A 17,764-nucleotide genomic window follows, 5' to 3' on the forward strand; every position below is an offset into this window, starting at 1 on the left:
ATGTTTAATTATAATAAATAGGCAATTGCGATTATTCCTTACCTTTTCTGGGAGGAGTAATTAGTATTAATTAAGGGGGCACCTAGAGCTCAGGATATGTTTTTGATTATTGAGTATTGTAAGAGAGGTTATGCTCTCGTGTGACTGAAGGAGAACCTGCTCCCAGTCATTGGTTGTGTTTTGTGTTTCCTAAACTTTGCAGTAATAAAGGATTTTATTCAGTTAATTCTCTTGTCAGTCGTGAGTGGAGAGCTTACGTGATCAGGCACGTAACAGTGCCCAGCCGATAGTTCATCCTCAGAACTGGGACGGTTTCAGTCCACTTCAGAGCTGTTCCTCACAGGTCGAGATGTGTTGTACAGTAAGAGACCACACAGAAGAATTCCACAGCCAAGCAAAAAAAATGGGCTCAAGCTTGTTCCCTCGGGAAGATATGGTAATGGTAGAGAAAGAATATAAACAGATATGGGCACTGCAAAAATCATAAGCACACGTAAGCTAAAAAACTATTAAGAAAACCTGAGGTACAAAAGACCTTACGATTCATAGTTTAGAATGCAACAAAGAAGAGTGAGATGCAATGATAACGAGTACCTGACAACATTACTAGAAGAGAAGATACAACTGCAGAAAAAGTTTTTACTGCATTAAGGAGGGATATGTTGAATGCCAAATTGGTAATTATGTAAAGCAGTGGAAGTAGGGGAGCGCCATCACAACCTAAGCCAGAAATTGAAGAGCAATACACATTATATTAAAACTTAAACACAAAAGAAAGTTAAACCAAGGTTCAAAATCATCTAAAGGGTACAAGACAAAAACTATATATAAATTTATTGATTTCTTACAATTATGAGTTTTAATTGTTTTATATAAAAATGTTAGAAATAACTAAACTCCAAGTAATCTAGTTATAGACGGGGTTAAATCATTGCTTATATACTATTCGGCCTTTTACCTGAAGGACCAAAAGCATCTATAATCCTAGTACATAAAAGGTAAGGTATCGAATATGACATGAACCTTGTGATAGCCACAAGATCTACCCATCGAGATAAGAAAACCCAATGACATATAGACCCACTTCAAATTCCATACCATTAATTAAAACTTGCCCTTGTTATTTTATTTATTAATGCAATTTTGAAAATTCAAGGTCATAAACCCAGGAAAGTAATCATACATACACATAGTAACTAATCTTGATAGTGTTTTAACAACAGAAGGTGTAATAAGAAACGCAGACAAGTACTAGAAAACCACGTGAGGATATATATGTATAATTGCATTGCTACCAATTTATTAGATCTTACCTGGTTTACCTAGAAAACAACCGGCACCGCTTTTAAAATATGAAGGAAGTTCAGCAAATGGTATGCCTTTCAATTTTGAAAGTAAAGGCAGAGACATAAATACGAAAAGAGCCTACAACAAATATCACGTAAACCATAAATGTACCTTTCAATAATTAATCAATTAATAAACATAAACAAGAGACTATCTGGAACTTGCGCCAATAACCATTAGGAAAATTGCCTTGCCAATAAACAACTCAAGTAAGGACCTAATAAATAAGTATTTATTACGTAAACATTTAGGTGTAAGTTGTACTTACAATTGAAGAAGAAATAGGAATAATCAGTTTTCAGGAGCTATTCTAGAAGTTTGTTGTCATAAATTGAAAAACAGCTTATGAACCTATCATCTCATAAATTCTCCAAAACACCTATATGCTTATATTATAAGTTATACCCAAATAAGTTTCACCATCTGCTTGAACTGAACTGAATTACCTAAATTTAAAAAAAAAAAAGTGTTACGACCTCGGTTATTTAAAATCCGGGGCATAATCTTATTACTTTTGTCTCGGTCCATGACCGAGGCATAAAACCTATATTTTTTTACCCCGTCTGATTATACACCGGTTGTAGAACCGGTGCCTATAACTAATTTTAACCGGTGTTATATAGTGGTTATACCCAAATAAGTTTCAAATTAGCTCTTCCACCCTAAAATGAAAGAGGGCTGCTTATGAAAACTTCAGAAGAAGAAAAACACACTGCCAAGTATCGAAAGCTGACAGAGTATCACATCTCCATTTTGATAAAAAATTAGAGATGTGCACAAACTAATCCAAATGAATTCAGACATAAAAAATTGAACTAAAATAGAAAACCAACTTTTCCATTGGATTGGATATAAAGTCTGTTTTTATTTATTTATTGATTTTTTTTTTTCATTTTTATCGTCCCTGTCTGTTTTTTTTTTCATTTTTATCGAAGTTAGAGGTGTGCATATAAACCAATCCAATACATACAGTAAAAAAGGAACTAAAAGAAAGAAAGCCAACCTTTCCTTCGGTTTAGATAGTCTCTATTTTGATTAAGGTTAGAGATGTTCATATACCAATCCAACTGAATACAGACAGTAAAATGAATTAAATAAAAAGAAAATGAATATACGCCATTTGGTCAATATTGGGTAGTGAATATGTGTCATTTAGGATGGTTTGTCGAGATCAGTGTAATCAACACACATACGGCATTTGTCGTTCACCTTCTTTAGCGAGCCATGTGGTGTAACTAACCTCTTTTCGAGGAGTGTTGTTACCTCCTTCTTGGTTGCAGTTCAATGTTCTTTATTGAACTTTCCCTTCCTTTGGGTCACAAGTTTGGCCTATGAAAGGATGGACGGGTGGTGGCACATAAACGAAAGGTCAAGGTCAATGCTTGGCATGTTGGTTGGGGACCAAGCGAATAAATTCGTGTTTTGTTTGAGGACTTATACTATCCGATTGCAAACATGTTCGTCCAAGTTGTGGCCGACCTTGGTGACTTGGGACAATAGGATTCCCAAGGTATAGTTTTGCATCGATTTACTAAATAAAGATCGTCTATCATCCGATATTTTTTTATCATGTTTAATTGTGAACACTCCTATTTTTTTATATAAATAGAGGAAGATCTGGTCGGGAGTAAAAAAGTTTTTCCAACATCTATCGATTAGTAAGAAAATGTCAATGTGAAAACACGTTGTCAAAAGGCTAATCGTTTACCCGGTAAACAACGGATCAATAAGGTTTCCAATTGGCTTATTACACAAAAAGAATGTTATTATTTTAAAAGATATATAAAGAGTATTTTTTTTTAAATCAAAGACTTTTTTTTTCTATTCTACTCCTCTTATTCTATTAGAAATTTTGTTGAGTCTTTTGTCTAAATAAAATAAAAATAATAAAAACTCTAAATATATAGATTAACACCAAGTCATTTCCAATTTTAACATAAAAGATATTAACATTATTTATTGTTAAATTATAAAAATAAAAAAAATATAAAATTTAACTTAAAAAAATATTTAACATTGTATATTATGTGATAAAATATTACTAATGTACTTATTAAATAAATATATTTAAGAAAACGAAATACATCCGTCCAAATGATTTAAAGCAAAACCCAACAACTTATAGAATTTATTTTCAAATTCCAAACATCGAATAAATTAAGAGTAAATTGAACGAGGATGTATCTAGGGCAGTTAAAAAATGAATTTTATTTTAATAATAATTTTTTTTTTTGTTATAGTCGGGTCATAACAAATATATATATATATATATAGGGGTTTGCTAACGCGCGTACGCCTGTTTTTCAGTTGGTACATTTTAGCAATGTGTACCGGGTTTTAGTAGACAAAAATACCCTTATATATCATGGATTCTAAGTTTTAAGGTTAAGGGTATTTTAATAATTTTCATTCTCAAAACTTAAAAAAAAAAAAAGAAACCCCCCAAACCCTTACTCACCTCTCTCATTCCTCTCAATCCTTTCTCTTTCATCTCTCTCACTCCAACCTTTTCTCTGTCATCCCTACTGTAGCCCCAATTGAAAAAATCAGAAACACTTGCCTTTAAACAATTTGTCTTTCTAAAGAGTTGAGTCATTGACATATTCACCTTGAGGCAAAGGTTCATTCAAGATCTCTTCAATTTCACCATCTTCACTAATTTCTCTAATTTCATCATCTGCATATGTTGAATCATCATCTCTAAAAAAACCCTCCAGGCCAATTACCAATTCTTTCGGATGTCATTATGCTTGTGAAAATTAGATAAAATTAGATAAGACAAAAATTATAAAATAAAAACTCATTATAAAGTCATTTTTTGTAAGAAATTGTTTAACAACAAGTATTTCTGATTTTTTTCCAGGTCAATTACCAATTCCTTTATGCTTGTGAAAATTGGATAAAATTAGATAAGACAAAAATTATAAGATCAAAACTCATTATAAAATCATTTTTTTGTAAGATTGTTTAACTTTCAATTGGGGCTACAGTAGGGTGTTTCTGATTTTTTCAATTGGGGCTACAGTAGGGATGACAGAGAAAAGATTGGAGTGAGAAAGATGAAAGAGGAAGGGTTTAGAGGAATGAGAGAGGTGAGTAAGGGTTTGGGGGTTTCTTTTTTTTTTTTTTTTTTAGTTTTGAGAATGAAAATTATTAAAATACCCTTAACCTTAGAACTTAAAATTCATGGTATATAAGGATATTTTTGTCTACTAAAACCCGGTACACATTGCTAAAATGTACCAACTGAAAAACAGGCGTACGCGCGTTAGCAAACCCCATATATATATATATATATATATATATATATATATATATATATATATATATATATATATATATATATATATATATATATATATGAGGTTGTAGTTTTTTTCAGTTGATACATTTTGGCATAGTGTACGGAATTTTAGTAGACAAAAATAACCTCATATATTATGGATTTTAAGTTTTAAGGTTAAGGACATTTGAATAATTTTCATTTTTAAAACTAAAAAGACAAGAAACTTCCAAACCTTTATTCACCTCTATTTTATCTTTTATTCTTCTCAATCTTCATTTCTCTCAACCCTTTCTCTTTCACCTCTCTCACTCTAACATTTTCTCCATCATCTCTAGTAGTTCCAATCGAAAAAATTAGAAACACTCACATTTCTCACTAATCCAATTTGTTTATTTCTCATCTCCGTCATTTCTCACATCCAAACACAACTCGTGACACCGCTATTTGTTTTTCGTTAATTTGTTTTTCACTTTAATAACAAAATAATTGATGAAAATTATTCAAATATCATTGACCTTAAAACTTAGATACCATAATATATTGTCTACTAAAATTCAGTACACTCTGCTAAAATGTATCAACTGACTGGAAAAAAAGAGCTTATGTATGTTAGCAAACCAATTGTTTTGATAAGTTTTCTTAAAAATAGTTTTGACACAACTACTTTTATTTGACAGAACAAAGGATTTAGATTTTACATAAACATAAAACATATAATAAGGCTAAAAAGAAAAAAATATATATTAAGACACATCGCATCGTGTTGAGTAAGTGCCCAATGAAATGAAAATGCAACTATTATTTTTATTTGGTGCATTATTGATTTTGTAAGATGTGTGGCATCCCAATTATATACGTCATGCATATATAATAAAGACGTCATCATGCATAATATAGGAAAGAAGTCAAGAGTAATTAAGGAGTCAACTAGAGTATTAGAATAGTGCGAAATTGACAACTAGAGTATTAGAATTTCTCCCTAGAAAATACGGAAAATTTAAAACTTTAAATACTCAAAAGTTCTTCCAAATAACATGAAATCATGGAATAAAACTAGCAAATCTAAGCTGCAACACTGCCGTCTCCATCAAGAGCTGCTCTCAAAGTATCCTCTTCGCCATCTGCTCCCATCCAAGTGGATGATCATCGCCAAAGAAACATACACAAGCAATACAAACAAGCAAGGGTGAGCTAGATATAAAAAACATGTTATACAATCTCACACGACGTGCAAAAGTCATCAAAACATGGTAAACTGACATCACAAGACTTGTTACTTTATACCCCGACCCGTTGCTTTATAGACCGACTCGTCCGGACTAGAATGATTACCGAGCTATGGCGGGTTATGCACTCGTGGTGGCCTCTATTGCTTTGCAAAGCCATTGCCAATGGGTTCCACCCTACCACCCTCACGAGGTTAGTCCGTTCCACGCCTTAGAGCATCCTGGAAGCCTCCAAGATTAGGACCTCCTGCTACTCCTCACCACATGGATCAATCCTCTCTACTTGAGAATGAAAGACCATTGGAGCGTCAGGAAAACCCCCAAGACTGAGCTACCATGCAATCATTCTATACACCCCCAAATCACCACCATGTATCCTCTCCTTGAGGATCATGGAATTACGTCCACCACCATGTATCCTCTCCTTGAGGATCATGGAATTACGTCCATGAATCATATTGTTACTTTGAAACTTAACCCAAGTCATGAAGTCACTCTAAATATAAAATTTGTTCATCAATATATTATGGATTTCAGTACACGCATAGTTCATACAATCCAGAGAAAAAGATCTAACTCCCCTTATCTCTTGAAGACTTCCTTTGTGAATCTTGAATCTATCTCTCCCAAGACTTGCAGTACCAAGGCCTCCTTGCAATTCCAGAGCTCTCAACTTCACCTCTCACAGATTTTTGCAGCAAAACCCCATTTTCTCCTCTCAGTATTTTTAAAGCCAAGTCTTGCTTCCCTTGTTGTGCTCTCTCAACGGTGCAGAATGAAAGAAAGGGATTCTCTAAGTGCTGCTCTCCACTGCCAAATAAAGAAAGAAACCCACTTCTTTCATTGGGGCGGCTGGTGCTTCCAAACATGATTGTGCTTCTATAATGCAAGCAATGAGTGACTGTCCTGCCCCCACCACTTTCTTTTAAAAACGTGCGGTCCTTACAATCTGGTTCTTAAATTTAAAACTTAAACTTTATAAAACCATCTTATTTAAATATGATATTGATATGCATAAAATTTAAAACTCTGCATCTAAATAAAACCTTAAGATCCAGTAATAAAAAAATGATTTTTTTCAAATACCAATAATCAACAGAAAATATAATTACGAAAAACTTTATTTAGAATAAAAATTTATAAAGTTTTTAAGAGTGATGTAATACATTTGATTCAGAAACAAAAAAGTAAATTAAAATCTCATAATATAATTCCTCAAATGTGATCATCTTACACACCATAAAAATAAAGATATTGCTATCACTTTAAAATTGAAGATCTTGTGTTTTACTATTAAAAATTTAATATACTATTGTATTTTATCGAATAATAATTTTAACAGCACTATTTTGAAGAAAACTTCACTTTTTATTATTTTTCAGTGAAATTTACATAGATAAAAAGGATAGAGTGAAGTTGTTTTATAAATATTTTCACAAATTTCATCCAACAATAATCCAATAATTACTATAAAAAATATATATACTAGGAGCATTTATTTTACTTAGCAGAAATGACTCAAGTTGGTTGAAAGTAAGAACAACACTGTTTGGCATGGCATTCTATTCAACGTCGTCGTTCCGTTGCAGTTTCGCGCTCTGCAATCCGAAGCTGCAGCATCTCGTTTCAATGTCACTGTCTTCGAAGCTACCGTTGCACTTTTCCGGCAACGCTCGATTCAACCGCAACCATGTCCACCACCACCCAACCGCACTCAGAATTCGTGCTTCAAACGCAAGTTCATCGGAAAGTGGCACCAACCTCGTCTTATTGAGCTCCACTGTCACCGTTACAACAGCGGTAGCCAATCGCGTGCTTTACAAATTGGCCCTTGTTCCCATGAAAGAATACCCTTTTTTTCTCGCCCAGTTCATAACTTTTGGGTAAACCTCTTTGTCGCTGCTTGTAAATGCATTTGTTTGCTGTTTTAACTCTAGGAGAATCTGTCTTTTTGGGATTTCTTAGTGCGTTGAACAGTTGTAGTTTTTGTGTAACGTAGGTATGTTGTTATATATTTCTCCATCTTGTATATTCGGTACCGGGCTAGAATAGTAACCGATGAGATGATGGCAATTCCGAAATTGCGTTTTGTCGCCATTGGACTTCTGGAAGCTTTGGGATTGGTTTGGAGGTACTGACTTTGCTTGTGTTTTAGTCTTTAACCGTGTTTTATTTCCATGCCACTAAGATTTTTATACTTTCAATCAAGCAGAGATGATCTTATAATAGTTACTATAAAGCTCAACAAATTTTCTATACTTGACTGTAGATGCAATGTAAATATTTTTATAATGTCACAGTGTGAATGAAATTAAACTCCTTCTAGTGGTTTTTTAATTGATTAAAAGCTTTTAATGGTGTCTATTGAGTGTTCAGTATCCTCACCGCACTCCTATTTATAAGACCCATTTTTTTTATAATGTTGAGGGTGTGCGTGTAGAATGACTGCAATTTTAGCCACATTAAAAAAAAAGTTATAAATTAACTTATGTTCTCACATTTCAATGAAGTATTAATTCTTTTCTTCAAATTAATTGGTTTCTATTTCTTATTAAAAATAATATATTTATTGGATAGAGCGAAGCTATTTCAGTAAAATTGTTTAAAAAGGTGATGTAGCTATTGTTGCTCTTAATAGATGTGCAATACCTTAAAGTGCAGCCATTGTGGAACAGAGGGAGTACCATGGTCGCACATCCCATTGGAGTTGTCTGAGCTTTTGACTAAATAAATAATATGTTAGGTTTTATAGTGTTAATAGTCAGTAATAGAGGAGTGTGAAATGAAAAAAGTGACTGTGACGTTTGAAATGTTTCTAGAGGAAAGAACAAAAGCGGAGGTTGCAATTTTTTTGTGATGAGTACTTTGAAAATGAGTTTCCACCTTCTGCCAAGCTACAATGAATTAAAATCAACATTTTTCCATTTTAACTCTGCTCTTAATTTTCTGCCCAACATACCCTTCGTGTTTGTTTTCAATGTTTCTGAAATGAATGTTGATTACCCTCTGCAGCCTTACTTCCTGGACCAGTCATACCCATATTGAATCAGGTATCTGAAATATTTTGAGCAGCCCTTTTCATTGAAGGATGAGAGGGGGTGACAAACAAAAATACATGTTTGTCTTTCTTTAAAATAGTATACATCTGCCGTTTATTTTATGTAGCTGTGGAGTGTACTTTTTTTTTCTGATTTGCATTTGGCATACTTTTGGTAAGGTCTTGTTTGAGAAGATCTTCTTTTGTTTTACATGACGCAGATGTCATACTACACAGCAACAGTTAAGATTTGAGAATTTGATTGAAATGATGTACCATTGATTCAGTGTAGTCAATGGCTTCTGAGAAGCATGATGGTTTTTTGTAATATATTCAGAATAGGGGACCTTATAGCACTGATCAATGATTTAAACGGGCAAATTTATTGGTAATAACAATAAATCATAGAGTTGACTTTTATTAACTTGTAGCATCATAGAAACTAAGACTTTTGTTTCTCACTACTGACCAAAGGTTTTCTAAAACCTATCACTCTCATTTTTTGTCTTTCAAAAATATTTTGATACAACCAGCATCTTCCAGTTTACTTTTTCAAGGACAGTCCATTCTTGTTCATGGATTGAGCTGCCCTGTCTCTCACTCTGATGGCATCGCACATAAAGCATTTCATTGCCATATTTATAGTATCACGTAGCAGTCACTTCTAAAGTGTAGGAGGCTTATTATTTTTAAACTTATTCAGTATGTTCTGATGGCATGGCTACATTTGTGGTTTGTGCTCTGGGCCTGTCCTTTTATTCCAACTAAGAAGGAAGAGAATGATAATATTGCTGTAAAATCTGTGGTATCTTCTCCCATTCATCACTGGTGGCTATTTGTGACTTATGCATTGGCTGAGACTTTATTATTACATACGTTATTTTAATGCATCATTATGTGTAATATTGATTTCTCAAAATCCAGTTTATGAATTCTTCACATTTTTGGTTTGGCAGGTAATGTTTTCCAGCCTTCTCTTGAAAAGAAAGTACACAGTCAATCAATTGATTGGGTGTTTACTTGTAGCCTCCGGTGTCATAGTGGCTATTACAAGGTAATTTGACTTTATAATACAGAGAAATTCAATATTCCGTATCTGTACTCTCCAATATTCAGTTTCTCATGCCGAGGTCACTAATCAGGTCAGATTCCCATGTGAATCAAGTATTCCCAAAAGTGTGCAGTGATGAACTTTGATAAAAGATATTGACTTGAAAATATCAGTTGAAAAAAAAATGAGGGACCTGTCATTGTATTCCCTTAGATATATGTGTAACATCAATTTGGGCCTCTAAAGGACCGATTGGTGTCCCATTTTTTGTTGAGCTGAAATAGTTTACTTTTTAAATAATAGACTAGTTACTTGTGATCAGTTTATAATTGTTATAAACAGAAAGAATTTCACTATGTACATTATCTCCTTTGGTGTAAAATATTGTAAGTTTATTATCCCTTTTTTGGTCTGAAGGGGTACATAATTGTGGGAAAGTTACCAAATTTCTTGGCAAAATATTTCCATTTTAGGAATGGTTAACCACTCATTGAATTGATTAACCACCAAAACAATTTCTTTAAATTTGAAATATTTATATCAAAGCTTCATTTGTTCTAACCTTCTGAGTAATATTGTTCCATGTAAAACTTTAAGCATGCTTTCATTAAAACGTTAAGCAGCCTAGGTCAGTAGCTGCTTGTAATAGTCTGTAGAAGCTCAAAAGCTGTGATGTTTGTCATACATTTTTTGTTGTGCTTGTTGGGGTAAAATTCTCATGCTAGTTGATAGGAAATTCCTTTTTTCACTCCAAATGGAATGGCTCCCATCTAATAATTTGTTTCCCATCACTGCAGTGGCTCTGGTAGGGATTCGGGAAGGAATTCCTAACAAGCTCTCTCTCTATCTCAAACACAACAATCAAGAACTTGTAAAGAAGGAATAGTATGAATGGTATTCACAACAATGAATCAAGAATACACTGTATCTTAGGAGCTTAACCTCCTCCACCTGGTGCTAAGACCGGTCAACACATACAAACTACACAACTCGCTAACTGAAACAATAAAAGGTCCTAATATATAGGCCTTTTCCCGGCCCCTCACTTAACTGATTAACAGTTAAGTGTTCTGTTTCCCTTTTCTCCTTTCCTATACTCTCTAAGTCCTAACAGGCTCAAATGCTGGTCAAATGCTCTCTGATATTCAGTTCTTTTGGCCAGCATTGATGATAATTTCATGTGCTTTTCAAGCTTTGGCTTCTGTAATCAAGGTTAATCAATAACAGCTGTTGACTTTTAGTTAATCCTTCTTGGGGAACATTATAATCAATGTTTTCTTGTATGTCAGGAGTATATTTTCATTGACTCAGCTACTCGATTAAAGGTATGCTTTCCTTTACCTTTTTTTTCGGTGGGGGTTGGGGAAGGTGGTATATAAGGATATAAGGTCACGGGACTACATATTCCATTAACATTTTATTCATGGGCATGATTTGGTGTCCCTTACATGTTCACATGCAGCACAAGTCACTGGACATATTTGTGGTCAATTCGTTTGGATCTGGCTTTCAGGTACATCTTGCAACATAAATTGCAATGAACTAAGTGTACCTTTCAAATTCTGCAAATGGCGTTTATTTCCAGTATTTTGTTAGCTTTTTCTTTCTTCATCACTGATTTCTTATTAGTTGCTTTGCTTCCTCTTGTAATTGAATAATGACTGTGAAACAACTTACATGAGTTCAAATTATTTGCTTGCTTTCTATCTTTTTATATGATTTCAAAATGTATTGCTCTTTTTTGTCCCCAACAAACGGCAAACACTAACTGTTAGAATACTTGGATTGTTGTAGTCTTATGAATCTTATTATATTAGAGTATTGTAAGCTATTTGTGTACTAGTTGTAGTACATGTGAACTTGCCCTAAAATGTTAGTATCTGGTTATATTTTATATAATAAATCTCAGGAATTTTCAGGGCCATGTTTGTTAAATATTCTTTTTCCTTCATCCAAAACAAAACATATAATGGTAAAAGAACATGAAGGAAACATTAGCTAATATTTGTCTTATAGGTAAGAGTTATATTGCTAATTCTAGAGATTTGAATTCACTATCCCAAAAACATTTCTTATAGGTAAGAGTTATATTGCTAATTCTAGAGATTTGAATTCACTATCCCAAAAACATTGAATATCTTTCTTACAAAAGATATATACAATAATCCCAAAGTTCCATTCTTCAGTTCCCAATACTAACAATGCACCATGAATTACATTAAAGCATGAGTTGCTGCCATTTGCTTCTGTCCACGATGAAATAGACATGAACGACTAAGTATTCTTATTCATTTATTTTAAAGTTCTGGACTCTGCTTGACCTGCCTTTTCTTTTCATCTATTTTCTGTGCATTAGTCATATACATTTTGACTGAGGGTTTATGTGGATTGTATTAAATCAGAAGAAAAGTCATTTGATTCTATCCAAAGTTTGTTTGTTTTAGTTAAAGTGGTTTGCATCGGATCAAGCTTTTGGTATTATTAGGAGGCCGTAAATAAATCCGCAGAATACCCAATAGATTTTGTAAAAGTAATTCAAAGTGTTCGTCACATTCGTCATAATGTATAAACTTTAGATTCAGATTATAAAACATTAGTCAAATCAATATTAAAATTTCTAAATACGGTAATTTAAGAATTAAATAAATAAACGTATATAGATGCACAAGTTAAGTTTTTTGGTTTGGATAAGATGAAATTTTAAAATTGGAACAGAATACCGATCCAATCCAAATGAAAAAGCTCATTTTCTTTTTATTTAATTCATTTTACTGTCTGTATTCAGTTGGATTGGTATATGAACATCTCTAACCTTAATCAAAATAGAGACTATCTAAACCGAAGGAAAAGTTGGCTTTCTTTCTTTTAGTTCCTTTTTTACTGTATGTATTGGATTGGTTTATATGCACACCTCTAACTTCGATAAAAATGAAAAAAAAAAACAGACAGGGACGATAAAAATGAAAAAAATAAATAAATAAAAACAGACTTTATATCCAATCCAATGGAAAAGTTGGTTTTCTATTTTAGTTCAATTTTTTCTGTCTGAATTCATTTGGATTAGTTTGTGCACATCTCTAATTTTTATCAAAATGGAGATGTGATACTCTGTCAGCTTTCGATACTTGGCAGTGTGTTTTTCTTCTTCTGAAGTTTTCATAAGCAGCCCTCCTTCATTTTAGGGTGGAAGAGCTAATTTGAAACTTATTTGGGTATAACTTATAATATAAGCATATAGGTGTTTTGGAGAATTTATGAGATGATAGGTTCATAAGCTGTTTTTCAATTTATGACAACAAACTTCTAGAATAGCTCCTGAAAACTGATTATTCCTATTTCTTCTTCAATTGTAAGTACAACTTACACTTAAATGTTTACGTAATAAATACTTATTTATTAGGTCCTTACTTGAGTTGTTTATTGGCAAGGCAATTTTCCTAATGGTTATTGGCGCAAGTTCCAGATAGTCTCTTGTTTATGTTTATTAATTGATTAATTATTGAAAGGTACATTTATGGTTTACGTGATATTTGTTGTAGGCTCTTTTCGTATTTCTGTCTCTGCCTTTACTTTCAAAATTGAAAGGCATACCATTTGCTGAACTTCCTTCATATTTTAAAAGCGGTGCCGGTTGTTTTCTAGGTAAACCAGGTAAGATCTAATAAATTGGTAGCAATGCAATTATACATATATATCCTCACGTGGTTTTCTAGTACTTGTCTGCGTTTCTTATTACACCTTCTGTTGTTAAAACACTATCAAGATTAGTTACTATGTGTATGTATGATTATTTTCCTGGGTTTATGACCTTGAATTTTCAAAATTGCATTAATAAATAAAATAACAAGGGCAAGTTTTAATTAATGGTATGGAATTTGAAGTGGGTCTATATGTCATTGGGTTTTCTTATCTCGATGGGTAGATCTTGTGGCTATCACAAGGTTCATGTCATATTCGATACCTTACCTTTTATGTACTAGGATTATAGATGCTTTTGGTCCTTCAGGTAAAAGGCCGAATAGTATATAAGCAATGATTTAACCCCGTCTATAACTAGATTACTTGGAGTTTCGTTATTTCTAACATTTTTATATAAAACAATTAAAACTCATAATTGTAAGAAATCAATAAATTTATATATAGTTTTTGTCTTGTACCCTTTAGATGATTTTGAACCTTGGTTTAACTTTCTTTTGTGTTTAAGTTTTAATATAATGTGTATTCCTCTTCAATTTCTGGCTTAGGTTGTGATGGCGCTCCCCTACTTCCACTGCTTTACATAATTACCAATTTGGCATTCAACATATCCCTCCTTAATGCAGTAAAAACTTCTTCTGCAGTTGTATCTTCTCTTCTAGTAATGTTGTCAGGTACTCGTTATCATTGCATCTCACTCTTCTTTGTTGCATTCTAAACTATGAATCGTAAGGTCTTTTGTACCTCAGGTTTTCTTAATAGTTTTTTAGCTTACGTGTGCTTATGATTTTTGCACTGCCCATATCTGTTTATATTCTTTCTCTACCATTACCATATCTTCCCGAGGGAACAAGCTTGAGCCCATTTTTTTTGCTTGGCTGTGGAATTCTTCTGTGTGGTCTCTTACTGTACAACACATCTCGACCTGTGAGGAACAGCTCTGAAGTGGACTGAAACCGTCCCAGTTCTGAGGATGAACTATCGGCTGGGCACCTGCCCAAAAGAATATCAGCAGCCTCCAGGTACTACTGTTCACGGTGAAATATATTTTCTCCAACGTGCTCGAATTATACATACTCACTATCCTTGCGATTATTCTTTTGAGTCGAAAATTTGTTCGGTTTCCACTTTTGAGTGTCACTTAGTTGCTTTATGATGGCTGACTTCCTCGTTCTTCCACTGGATTATTGTAACTTAAGATTATGCATATATCTCTCATCACTTGTTCTGGTATATTTTCATGTACATTAATACATAACAGAAAAATGCATTTGACAGAAATGCAAGGTGCGAACATTTTTAAGTGATCTTTTTTAAATTCGCTTTTTAACACAATATTTAGAGTTGAGGCATGTTTATATAAATTTCAATACAAGCTCCTTCTTGGAGACAAATATAAAAAGGAAAATTGGAATTAGATTTTTTTACAAATTAAATTAGCTTATGTGGTAAGCTAAGTTATAAATTTTATAACTTTTTCCATATATTGTATCTAATTCTTTTACTTGTAACTTGTGTACAAGTTAATCTTAGTTGAAGAGAAATTAAATTTATTTATTTATTTCCTATTTTTCCATTAAGAAATGTGTAGAAAAACTTGTCCGAACAGGTATTTCAATGAAAAGGCACCCAGTTAATAATTATATATGACTTCCAAGCTAAAGTTTTGTTAGCTGCCATGTTATACAATGCAATACTCTAGGTCCAGATAGAATATGATAGGATAATAATCACCTTATCCAATTTATTGTCTTGTTATTTATCTTGCATGGTAGGTTGTCATTTCATGTATAATCTTAACTATCAGTATTACCATGATTCCTGTGTCACTAAATCTCCTCCTTCAGTGTTTCCTCTGCAAAGAAGCCAAAATTGTTAGTTCTCTGTAACAGTACAATGCAATCACGTCGGTTGATAATGCATACACTAAAAAGTCCTTTTTCAAATTAAAAGCCAAGCATAAGGGAAGGGAAAGTGTGTATCTGTTGATGGATAAAACTCAAATTTTCGAATACATACAAAATTTGTGTTGGTGGTGAGCAAATTTCCTCAAGGGGCATTTTTAACTTTATTTCGTATTGTGCGGGTATCATAGTATCACTTTTATTACTGTGTTCAGCACACAGCTCAGAACTATCAGTAAACAACTGTACATATAGTATAACTCTCCATGACCAAAAATTGGTTCGAAAATTACAAAACTAGTCGACAAATAACCAACTCTACACGCTTACTCCAGAGGAATAAGACATTAGTTTATTTAAATAATTTTTTATTACACACCGTGGATATTAGAGCAATCATTAAATAATTTGGTTGGTCATATGCAATGCAGATCCAACAATACATAAACCACATCCACATAATTCGACTTAAACAAAATTTCGTATATGAAGTTCAAAAAATTAGTCTACAATTTTCACATAATAATTTCAAAGAATAAAATGTTATACCTTTCGCTTGTGTACTCGGCTCTTTCTGCTGCTACCTTTACCAGATCCCATTACTTGCTCTTCAGTTCTATCTTCAAAGAGTAATGTTTTGATTTCATCATAGAAACTTTCTGTTAGACCTTGCAACCTGAAATAGAAAAAGCACAAAAGCTAAGAGAGAAAAAAATGTATTTAAACAAAAATACTATCACACATTTAATTCTTTTTACTTGTTAGGAATGGAGAAACAAAAGGAAAACATTCCAAACACTTCCCATACCCATTTCTTGATTTCTTCAAGTATTTTTCTCGCTTCCTCTCCTGTTTCGTAAGAGGAACACGAGTGAACATCTCCTCCTCTTGCTGAGCGCGTTTCTCCATCTTGGAGACAAATCTATCAATTTCTTTGCTAGCTCCCTCAAAATCCCTCACCTGAGTAGAGTAGTGAGCAGCCAAAACAAACCATTACGTAAAATCATTAAATGCAAGTTCGGATAATAGTTCAAAAAATATTCTTAGGAGTTAAAAGTACTTTCGAGAAGGATGCTCTCTTTGTACATTTGAGTCTGAAAATACTTTTGAAAGGAGTTTAACTGAAACCCAAGCATACTATAAGTCATAATGATTCAGCACTAAAAATAACTTTACCTCTTCAGGTCTTTCCTCCATATCATTCATCAATGTCCTGATATAATCACTCTGCTTAGCTTGTTTCAGAATTTCTTTTTCTCTTCGCAAGGCATTTCTTTCATGCTTAGAAGGTTTTTCTAGATCCATAGAAGTAGGGGCAAACTTTACAGGTTGATATGTATCATGTCCATCCTACATCATATAATAAAAGTTAGATAGACCAGGAAAATACCCTTTTCAAGATATTACCACCCTGCGTACACCAAATTTTACACCATTTATAATATCACATATACACTGACTGACCTGCAAGGTTAAGTCTACTTTGCTAAGTAGCATGTCAGGATTGGGACGATACTTTGATGCATCCTCACTCTTATTGGACGCATCTGGCTCCGTACTTTGAATATCACTTTTGGCTGCATTTTCACCAGCCTGCACTAGTTTCTGGATTTGGAATTGTTGTTTTCAGTCAATTGGCCGAATCTGCAATGGAAACCAGGAAGTCAAATGTTTAACACATAATACAATGTAAATATACACATGGAAGCCCTTGAAGATCAATGCACAGAAGGATAAAACTATACCTTTTCCAAAAACAATCTTATCTCTACAACACTTCGAACAACAGGGTGATCTTCTATTGATAACCCTTTAGCCTTCCGCAATAAATAATAAACAAGGGATTGACAATAATTCAAAAGCAGCAAATTCTTAGCCTCAAGGTAGCTAAATCCATCTGCTGTAGGATACTGACCTTCTTTCATCTGGTATAAGAAACATCGAGAGACACAATAATAACAATAATCATATCACTCATTGATATCAGGGTATATTTAGCTATAACAGAAAACTTATAGAATCCCAAAAAGGCCCAAATTGCAAAACTTTATAAATTTTATAAATTTTTCCATATATTGTATCTAATTCTTTTACTTGTAACTTGTGTATAAGTTAATCTTAGTTGAAGAGAAATTAAATTTATTTATTTATTTCCTATTTTTCCATTAAGAAATGTGTAGAAAAACTTGTCCGAACAGGTATTTCAATGAAAAGCCA

At 33.1% G+C, this 17,764-nt stretch overlaps 2 protein-coding genes and 1 pseudogene across 3 annotated transcripts; 1 reads left to right on the forward strand and 2 right to left on the reverse strand.

The window, feature by feature from the left end:
• Nucleotides 1-281: 281 nt before the first annotated feature.
• Nucleotides 282-1,421, reverse strand: LOC148191331 (protein CLT2, chloroplastic-like). The gene is made up of 3 exons (XM_088101479.1): nt 1,314-1,421; nt 595-720; nt 282-472 (listed from the first exon to the last, which is right to left on the reverse strand). Exons 1-3 carry the CDS (start codon nt 1,408-1,410, stop codon nt 315-317), a joined length of 381 nt encoding a protein of 126 aa, XP_087957605.1. The 5' UTR covers nt 1,411-1,421; the 3' UTR covers nt 282-314.
• Nucleotides 1,422-7,357: 5,936 nt separating this feature from the next.
• On the forward strand, nt 7,358-14,876 carry LOC148191332 (protein CLT2, chloroplastic-like). Its single transcript, XM_088102102.1, has 8 exons — nt 7,358-7,742; nt 7,859-7,990; nt 8,872-8,909; nt 9,853-9,950; nt 11,237-11,272; nt 11,410-11,460; nt 13,487-13,598; nt 14,192-14,876. Exons 1-8 carry the CDS (start codon nt 7,414-7,416, stop codon nt 14,359-14,361), a joined length of 966 nt encoding a protein of 321 aa, XP_087958228.1. The 5' UTR covers nt 7,358-7,413; the 3' UTR covers nt 14,362-14,876.
• A 602-nt stretch (nt 14,877-15,478) lies between these two features.
• Nucleotides 15,479-17,492, reverse strand: LOC148191333 (uncharacterized; annotated as a pseudogene). Its single transcript, XR_015782866.1, has 6 exons — nt 17,293-17,492; nt 17,012-17,191; nt 16,724-16,897; nt 16,356-16,507; nt 16,097-16,223; nt 15,479-15,498 (listed from the first exon to the last, which is right to left on the reverse strand). The product of XR_015782866.1 is annotated as an uncharacterized LOC148191333 (transcript).
• Between the last annotated feature and the right edge of the window lie 272 nt (nt 17,493-17,764).

This window comes from Vigna umbellata, chromosome 11 (assembly GCF_029865625.1).
Source record: "Vigna umbellata cultivar VRB3 chromosome 11, Vumbellata_1.0, whole genome shotgun sequence".
Lineage (NCBI taxonomy): Eukaryota > Viridiplantae > Streptophyta > Magnoliopsida > Fabales > Fabaceae > Vigna > Vigna umbellata.